General features: G+C 35.7%; 1 protein-coding gene across 3 annotated transcripts in view; it reads right to left on the bottom strand.

The window, feature by feature from the left end:
• Positions 1-4,690, bottom strand: part of LOC107657820 (zinc finger homeobox protein 3-like) — a 29,192-nt gene extending 24,502 nt beyond the window's left edge. For 2 of the 3 annotated variants that reach the window (XR_001630721.1, XM_016446069.1), the window contains exons 1-3: positions 4,647-4,690; positions 1,133-1,291; positions 895-955 (exon numbers count right to left, since the gene is read on the bottom strand). Coding sequence is in view for 2 of the 3 variants with exons in the window: in XM_016446069.1 (XP_016301555.1) it covers positions 895-955; positions 1,133-1,291; positions 4,647-4,652 (226 nt within the window). In the remaining variant the exon portion in view is untranslated. Of the gene's footprint in view, positions 1-894; positions 956-1,132; positions 1,292-3,513; positions 3,614-4,646 lie in introns of those variants that run through there. The other variant, XM_016446070.1, reaches the window with a different exon arrangement.
• Positions 4,691-9,617: the final 4,927 nt, after the last annotated feature.

Raw genomic sequence — 9,617 nt, 5'->3', positions numbered from 1 at the left:
TGTTGTATGCCTGTATTTATGTAACACCGTGGTCCTGTGAGGCACGACATTTCGTTCCACTGTATGTCCCCACATGCAACAGAATGACAATAAAGCTCAACTTGACTTAAACAAGTTTTAACTAATTTTATATTCTGAGAAGCATATGCAGTAATAAAATTGGTTTGTTTTTCCCCTTTTGTCAAACAGCACAAATTGTCATTTTATGAATGAAATGAAATAAAATGTTTGTTTTTTTATTATTATTATTATTATTATTTAACAGTTTATTCTTTAACTGAAGTAAACATTTTTGTTATCTGGCTTTAAAAAAAAAAAAAAAAAAAAGTTCATCAAAAATGCAAAATATATTAAGGTTCATTTAACCAAAGCTAAAGTTAACAATAAATATATCCTAAAAATAGATAAATTGTACCATATAAGTATATGAATCCATAAATCAAAAAAGATTATTTTGTCTTTGCAGTATCATAACGTAGATAAAAAAAATATGAAACTGTACATGTTATTATAGAGCATGCTTAAAATGCAACACTACGTAACAGGGGTCCCTGGTCCATCCCTGAGCTTAGAAAGCTTGAAAGCCCTGTCCAACATAAAACATTTTGGACATGAGGATTTCATGATCTTTTTTTCTCTTTTTCAATCATCATGTCCAGGAGTCAGCACTAAAACTGAATACTCAATAGGCTACAACTTACAGGTGCTTCATTGCCATGGAAACTACTGAAGTGAGGTGGTCACCAACACAGCCAATTTTGTGTCCAGTGGTGCATAACCTAAGCCTGGTATCAATAACACTGGAACCCAGCATCTCAGTGCTGGGATTGTGTTGAACCACTGTGGCACAAACACAAACACTTGAGAATAACTTTATAGATTATCCAAACTCACCTGCATCAATTTGCACTTTGGATTTTTCATCTTCAGCAATTGAAGGGTGCTTAGGAGCAGCCTTATGAAAAGAGGAAACCAATGATTTACTTACAAAAAAACTTGTGTAACACTTATAGTTTCCCTGACAACATACAACCATGTCATTACTTTTGGAAATATCTACAGAGCCTGCAGCACCAAAACTTACATAATAATATTACTAAACAATTTAAGTGCTCTTTGTAAATATACTCACAATATCCAGTAACTTCTCAAGGCAAGCAGGGAGGACACGGTGTTTGCCAGTAAGGTGGTAAGAGAGATTCTCATGGTCTGGTTGACTTTCCTGACATAGAGGGCATAACCACATTGACCCCCCGTTACTGGCACCTCTCAGAGTATCTCCTGGCTCCTCCTGAAACCAAAGTGGTATTATTATATGTAATAGTATTTTATCATATCTAAACCAGACAAATATTTAATTACTCATTCATTTTCAGAATTCACAAAAGATTTTTAATAGTATTTTTGTTTCAAGTATCCTCATGCTACATACTGTGTATTTGAATTGGTCATTTTTTAACGTCAGTGATCTGAAAGTACTTTGAAATTAACAAATACATGAAATAAATGCAGCACTCTACAAAGCTAAAGTCTTAATGGGCTAGTTCACCTAAAAAAAAAAAAAAAAAAGTTACATTTTCATCATTTACTCACCCTCATGTCATTCCTAACCTGTATTACTATCTTTGCAGAATACAAAATAATATATTTTGGCGAACAAACAAAATTGGACCCTACTAAGCCATTTTTATCTTCTTTATGTTCCACAGAAGAAAGTCACAAGTTGGAACGACATGACAGAGCACATATGTCTAATGTACAGTCAGCCTTAAAGGGGTCATATGATGCTGCTAAAAAGAACATTATTTTGTGTATTTGGTGTAATGAAATGTGTTTATGCGGTTTAAAGTTTAAAAAACACATTATTTTCCACATACTGTACATTATTGTTTCTCCTCTATGCCCCGCCTTTTTGAAGCACGTCGATTTTTACAAAGCTCATCGGTCTGAAAAAGCGAGGTGTGCTGTGATTGGCCAGCTATCCAGTGCGTTGTGATTGGCCGAATACCTCAAGCGTGTGTCGGAAATGTTACGCCCCTCACCATACTGTTGATGCCGTGTCTGGCCGGAGCTCCGAGACAAAAACATTAAAACCCATTACAAATGAGGCATTTGTTGCATCCAGTGGGGACATAATTACTGATTATAATGACTTATACTGTCTTTTTACGCGTTGCATTGCATCGCGCCGCGTAAACATAAAACCCTGTCTGCATTTGTGATCGGAGAAATGACAAACAACAAATGCTACTCTACACTGCCCAAAACTCGCGTTTGAATCATCAGTGGCAAATGTTTTAAATGAAAACGTACTTACAGAATGTGAGTCAGAACTTCCGGCATTGTAGTCAACTCTACCAGGATCAGTAATCAGTCCTCCATAAAATGTGCTGCACACATCTGGATTTGGGTTAAACTGTTCTGGAACAATGTTGTAAAAAAAACACTGATTTGTAGTCGTGTCCTCTTTTGGAAGACCAAACACTCTGAACTTTTATAAAGAATATCTCTTTGGATTTGAGACTTTAGTCTTTGCAACTTTACAGATCTTCTTTATGCACCAAGAGCTTGTAACACTCCAAAGAGAAAGGAAAAATTGAAATCGCATCATATGACCCCTTTAAAATAGCTGTTCAGATCAAATAAGGTTAAGCATCAAAACTTATACTGCAAAAAGTGCAACAACTGTCTCATTAATTAGATTAATTGGCTTTGATGTAAGCTGACACTCATGAATAATAAAAAAAAAAACACTATATATGATAACATTAGGACAAACTACCCCTTTGAGTACCTTCACAATAAGGTCTGACATTGTGACTTATTTATACAGTTTGTGCTATGCACTTATAACAGTACTTACGCAAGACTTCAAATCTGATTCACAGATGCAGTTATGTTCTTTTTGCTAGACACAACATAAATCCATACCACCAATACCTTGTGGCTTGTTTATAATTCATGCATTTGAATGTACATTGCTTTATATGAGGCATCCCATGTTAATCAGATCTGATAACACCCAAAAATATGCATGCATTTATCTATTCTTCAATAATTAGGCTATTTAACGTCAGAAGAGGCCTAAATGTTGACATTGACTGGTCTTATAACATGCTAATGTGAGTGAAATCATAGGTGTGGATTTGTCAACATGTTGCCCCTTGTGAATAAGGTGACATGGGCTGCAAATAACAGATAATGGGTGCAAATCCCCTGGGATGTTAATGGCAGTAATGTCTCTTTAAAACAATAACCCAAATAAATAACACGTACGTCCAGAACAGAGATATAAACATCTTAATTGACATCTAAACGATTTCATTTAATGCATGCAAAATATTTTAAATTACACAGTTTGCGGCTCCGTTTTTACATGCCACTGTCACAGACATCAAATGCCAACAGTGCTACAATGCCACGCCAATTAGCTTCCCTGCTAGACTGAAAACATGCACTGAATCCTCAACACAAGTACTATTAACTTCTCCTAAAAGTCAAAGACAGACGAACCCACACGCCGCGGGACACCGCCGTTCGACAGCGAGCTCATATGGCCGCCATAACTCTTGATGATTTCGTTAATTAACCCACAGCTTAATTAGCAAGACCCGTGTGCTGTTGAATCAATTGGAAACGGAGAGCTTTAGCCTGCCTCGCTAACACACACATACACTCACTCCAGTGTAATCATGACAAATACCCCATTAAAGTGCATCGCACTGCAGTCTGCTGCCCTAATTACCCCTTTTTCCAACTTTAATCGCTGCAAAGCGACTGATTTTAGTGATTTCTTACTTCAAGGGTGATGTTAAAACAAAAGAAGCCGTTTTCTCAAACATTCGTGGCACTTCACATGGCTAACGCAGCTAACAACACACAACAAATTGGTCAACTAATTATGTATCGCGAATCAAGCCGCAAATCGCCCACAAACTTCTCAAAGACGCAGAATTAGAACTGTGAGAATCAATTAAAAGCAAAAACAATCGCAACGCTCGAGATGCTGCAGCACAAGTCTGCTTTAATGCACTAATTGAATTGTGTAAATAGGCTTTCGGCTCTCAGATGTAAAACCTCGGGCTTGATTAGTTCCTCGCCCCCCTGATTGTGGCCTGTTGGTCGGGCATTGAGACATTCCCCGCCCGCCGTCCGCTCCACAGCGAGAATTGCGGCCTACATAGAGTAAGCTATTTAATTAATGTATTTGGGTTGCTTCATACATATGTTAAAAACAACGCGTTTGCCGTCCCCCTTCAGCATTTATCTAACCTAATACCTTGCAATTGGCGGTCTAAGTTCGCCATTCGGTATATAATGTAGTTATTGAGCATTATAAGTGCTTAAATACTTGCAGAACTCAGTAATTAACGATGGATGAAGCGCATTGCTGCTCGAAAAGAGCGACGTGCAACACAACGAGCAGCGAAAGGGGGTGGCGGGGCGAAAATGAGACCGAGGCAGAAAAGTTGGGATTTTAACACTCGAATTGTAACTAAATATTCGCAGTGAAATGCCATGCATCAAATTATTTGTCGTGCTCGGGACGCGATGAGATCCGCATCGCCCCCTCGATCGCAACTTCTTGATCAATTCGGCGTCAACATCGTTTAATTAACACTAAAGCAATTAGCTAAGGCTTTTACCTGCATGGTTGCGACTCCAGCACACGCTTCCTCTCGCTCTTTAAAACAGAGCTCTGCACACATACTCTCTCTCTCTCTCTCTCTCTCTCTCTCTCATTGCTCTCCTCTAGTAAACACACGACAGCTCCCCCAAAAGCTGACTGCTCACTCTCTCCAAGAATGTTCCTCTTCCCACTAACAGTTTATTAAACGCAGAGGCGAAGTATTAAAAAAAAAACACATGCCAAAATAGAAATATGTGTAAATCTAGGTGTATGTAGATATAGATGTAGATATAAATAAATAATACATTTATTTTTATTTAGGCTTTTTTTTTTGGTATTATTAATGTTGTGTTAATTTTTACATGACATCTAACAGCCAAATTAAATAGTTCTAAGCTATTCAATGTAATCTAATAATTAAAATTAAAATTATGCAGTCTGATCTGATCTGCAGTGCTGATCAAACTGATTGTGCACAGACTTGTTTACTTAAAAAACTACAAAAAATCTTTAGCAACTTTGATATTTAGCCACATTAATACAGAAATAAATGCTAACGTCATTTTAGTGTATGAATATTATGCTATGACTTGAAAATATACTCTATATAATTTTATTTTTAAGTAATTTCTTAATGTTCTGTAATGTGCAATGTTTTATATCTATCTATCTATCTAGGCCTATATACAGTATATTTGATTATGATGTATTATGTATACAATATACACTTCAAATGAAAACATGTATATTTTTGGAAATTGATAATGCTGTTGAACATGTTGTTAGTTTTTATTTTATAGCTACTGCTGTGTAAATATTTATTACAAAACCAATTTGGATAAAGTAGCAATATGTATTATTCAATGACATATGTAAAATGTAATATTTTAAAATGAAGTTCTGTAATCTTGATAGAAATATAATATTTGTCGGTAAGTAATACTTGGGTCATTCCTGGGATTCAGTAACATTTCAACTTGGAATTTTTTTTTTCAACTACAAATTAATTTTCTAAATACCCCACATCATAAGGCACATATCAAACCTCTAGCAAATCATAATTTCCCACCTCAGGCATTAAAGACCTTTTATTATTTTCTCTTTTTTTCAGATTTAGACACCTTTCATTCTCAACCCCGTAACATGACATGTTTTTCTTTTCCTTTTTTATTATGTTCCCTGAGGTGTAATTATAATATTACTAACGTTTTGGGACTAAAAACATTCAAAATTGAGTGATTTATTACCTTTTTCCACCTGTTTCTCATCCTCTGACTGAAACAGTCGGTTTTGGGGTGTTTTCCCTTTAAGAGGTCAGTGTAACCGCCCACTTTTACGATTGGCTAACATCATTGCCTATGCATTACCGTTTTAAAAATAGTTTTTACATTAAATACCACGTTACTTACAGTTTGCGGCGTCGTTGTTGGGTTCAGAACAGTTGGCACGGCCTGATCTTTGAGCAAAAGTATTTTGGCAAAGCCAGCATCATACTGCGATTTGTTCTCAAAACAGTCAACGGTGAAATGCACTGAACACACGCGTAAATTAGCACTGAAGTGACTGGGACGTCCGCTAAAAATAAACTGAATCCATTTTCCCCTGACGTCTAGATCCTTCGGCAGCGTATTCAAACATGTTGTTTTTCCACAGCCAGGAACGGCACATCGTCTGCGTGGCATCGCAATCTTATTCTAAACAACTAGCCTATGCCTTCAGACCCACTGGCTGCACTGTGGGCGTGACGATGATGCAAAAATAGGCGGAGTTGTCTTGCTCTGGAGGAGGTCATATGCAAACTCCTGCTCCCCCGTGACGTCACCCTGCACCTGGATCCAAGCAAAGCGTTTTCTGAGGGTTATTACATAAATGCTTTTTTTATTGATGATGAGGACATTTTAAGTTATGAAACTTGCAAGATGTATTAAGCATACAAAGACCTCTTCTATATCAAAAGATCAGGGGAAATTTGGTTTCTCATGTCATGACCTGTTTTATACAGTCTATAGTCATGACCCGTTTACATGTCAGATGGTAATCAGCAAGAAATGCTTTCATTCTTAATTATCTTCCCTGTTTTTTCCCCCGAAAAAATATTAATGTGACAAAGTGTGACGGTGTTGAAGACTGTAAAACATTTGAAGGAATACATTGCCTTCAAATTTGATTTTCAATTTTTGTTTCTCATATTGTTCTCTTCCTTTTGGGTCAGCATATCTGCATTCCCTTTCTGCTGCTAATGTGGGTGCAATTTCTGATGTAGGATGCTTGTCAAAATTTAAGTGGACATATTATTCTATTTCTATTCTATTTATAACAAAAATATGAGTTGTCATTATTTTGGTAAGTATATATTTACTGAAACTATGACTATTTTATATATTTTTATTAAAATTATTAATAAATTTAGTAAAAATCTCAACCCCATCACAAGTTTACAACCCTGAAACATTGAGAAATATACATATATATATTTGTGACAGGGTTGAGCGTGATGGGTTATGCTTTTTTTGCTCAAAATGGCCACTGCTCCTAGTGTAGGACAGCAGACCAGATATGGCAGCAATAAAATAAGTACATTGTACATACTTATGGATTAAAATAAAATGTTGAAAAATAATCATTTTCCACTGTAATTTTATGTGGTGGTGTTGAGTTGTTAAGCTTGATAGTACCCTCCCTGATTATAATAAGCCTCAAAAATAAGAATAAAAATTATGATACTACTTACCATTTTCTGCACCAGTATTAAAGAGACCAGAATGATGTCATTTCTGGTAAATGATGTCACATATGGGTGGAGTCTAAATTATCATGGGGTAGAATGGTTAGTATGACGGGGTTGAGTTTAGACCAAGCGGCAACCTCCCGCTCTCTCTCGTGAAGCCAACAAGGAAGTGACTTAAACTGTAATTCATCAACTGGCCGCTAGAGGCTGGCTGCAAAAGGGAGTCAATCCCATAGACTACCCATGTTAAAATGCCCAACTTTACAGCAGAAAAAAACGTTTACAGCCTGGTTCAAAAAATTATTTTGGTCTATATAGCTAATTTTGCCCTTCATGACAACTGTGAGGGGGCGTGAATTTTTTTATAAGTCATCCGTTTAAATTATATTAAGCCTTACAGTTCTGCATAATTAAGGGCGTGGCCACTTGAGTGACAGGTGGATTGCCGCTGCTGTCACCACCGTCGAGCTAGGTGGGCGTGGCTTCAGCAACCTGCTCCTGCCTCTTTGCCCATTTTCGATTATCCGGGAGTGACGCGCGGTGACGCGCTGCCAAGATGGCGACGGCTGGCTCCGCCTACTTTAGGCGTTTTATTTATTTATTTACATTTTATTTATTTATTTTATTTTTTTTTATTGAATCTCTCAAATTCAACACTTTACAGTAGCCAGGGGGTGAACACAAAGAAAACGAGAAAATAAAAAATAAATTACATAAAAACGTGGAAATGTTTACATACATTAATACACTTAACAGCTTTCTTGTTTATCAAATTGTAAATTGATTTTAGGTATTGTTTAACTTCTGATTTCAAAATGAGAAACAATGGTTTATAATTGCCGTACTTGCATTTATGTATACTAAACTTTGCCAGCAAAAGTAATAAATTAATCAAATAATATTCCTTATGGAATGACATGTCGTAAGTGAAAAAACCAAATAAAACATTTTCAAAACAAAGTTGAAAGCTGGGCATGATATGATCTCTAACAAATGAGCAGAAATTTGACCAAAAATTGACTGAGTAAGGACAACTCCAAAATAAATGAAAAAACGTTTCTGTATGTAGACCACAAAATGTACATAGTGTATCAATATCACAGTTAAATCTGTTTACAAGGAAAAAGTTACTGGGGTAATATTTATAAATGAGTTTGAAAGAAATTTCTTTTACTTTATTTATGAGTTAATTTCCAGATTTTATGCCATATCAAACCATCAACACAGCTATTCCAGAAAGTTACAATAGGAGGTCTAGAGACAACATCCCTTTGAAAAAGGGCCCGAACCTGTCGATTATTGTGTTTAACAGAGGAAGAAGAAAAACAAACTCGACCAACAGCAGTGTCAACAGGATCAAAAGACTGCAGAGAAGATTGGGGACATGTATTTTTACAAAGCATTTTTAAACCAGAGGGGACAGCATCCATAACTACAGCATATTCTTTAGGAATGATTGGGATTTTAAATTTAGACAAGAATTCAGAATAAGTTAACAGAAGTCCTTCTTGGTTGAAGAGTTGGCTCACCAAAACTATATCATTAGAAAACCAATTTTCAAAAAACAGTGTTTTAGATTTATATAAAATATGCTTATTATTCCATATAAAACATCTATTAGGTGAGAAATTATGTTTATAAATTAAATTCCAGGAGAGAAGCATTTGTTTGTGAAAATTGGATAACTTTAACGGAAGTTTAGAAATGTTGTAGTTACAAAGCAAAAGAAAATGAAGACCTCCAACCTGTGAAAAAATACAATGAGGAATAATGTTCCATATACTAGTTGGTTTTTTTAAAAATTGTTTGATCCAGTTTATTTTAAAAGTATAATTAAGAGTGGTAAAATCTAAGAAGTTCAATCCTCCATTATCAGTTGTGTTCATAACCACAGATTTCTTAATATAATGGGTTTTATTTTTCCATAAAAAATTGAAAAGCATATTATCAACAGTCTTACAAATATTATTGTTAACTGCTAGAGAAAGAGCTGTATATGTGAGCCTTGAGATGCCCTCTGCTTTTGTAACCAATACTCTCCCCCTCAAAGATAAGTCTCTTAGTAACCACTGATTAAACTTTTTCTTCGTCTTATCAATAACAGGGGAGAAGTTTAGCTCACATCTTCTCTCTTCATCCTTTACAATCTTTATACCTAAATATGTGACTTCATTTTTTATAGGGATACCACAAATGGATGGTAAATCACACTGCTTAAGGGACATTAATTCACTTTTATTAATATTCAATTGAAGACCT

This window comes from Sinocyclocheilus anshuiensis, unplaced genomic scaffold (assembly GCF_001515605.1).
Source record: "Sinocyclocheilus anshuiensis isolate Anshui unplaced genomic scaffold, SAMN03320099.WGS_v1.1 scaffold7, whole genome shotgun sequence".
Lineage (NCBI taxonomy): Eukaryota > Metazoa > Chordata > Actinopteri > Cypriniformes > Cyprinidae > Sinocyclocheilus > Sinocyclocheilus anshuiensis.
This window is presented reverse-complemented; position numbering and strand designations above follow the sequence as displayed.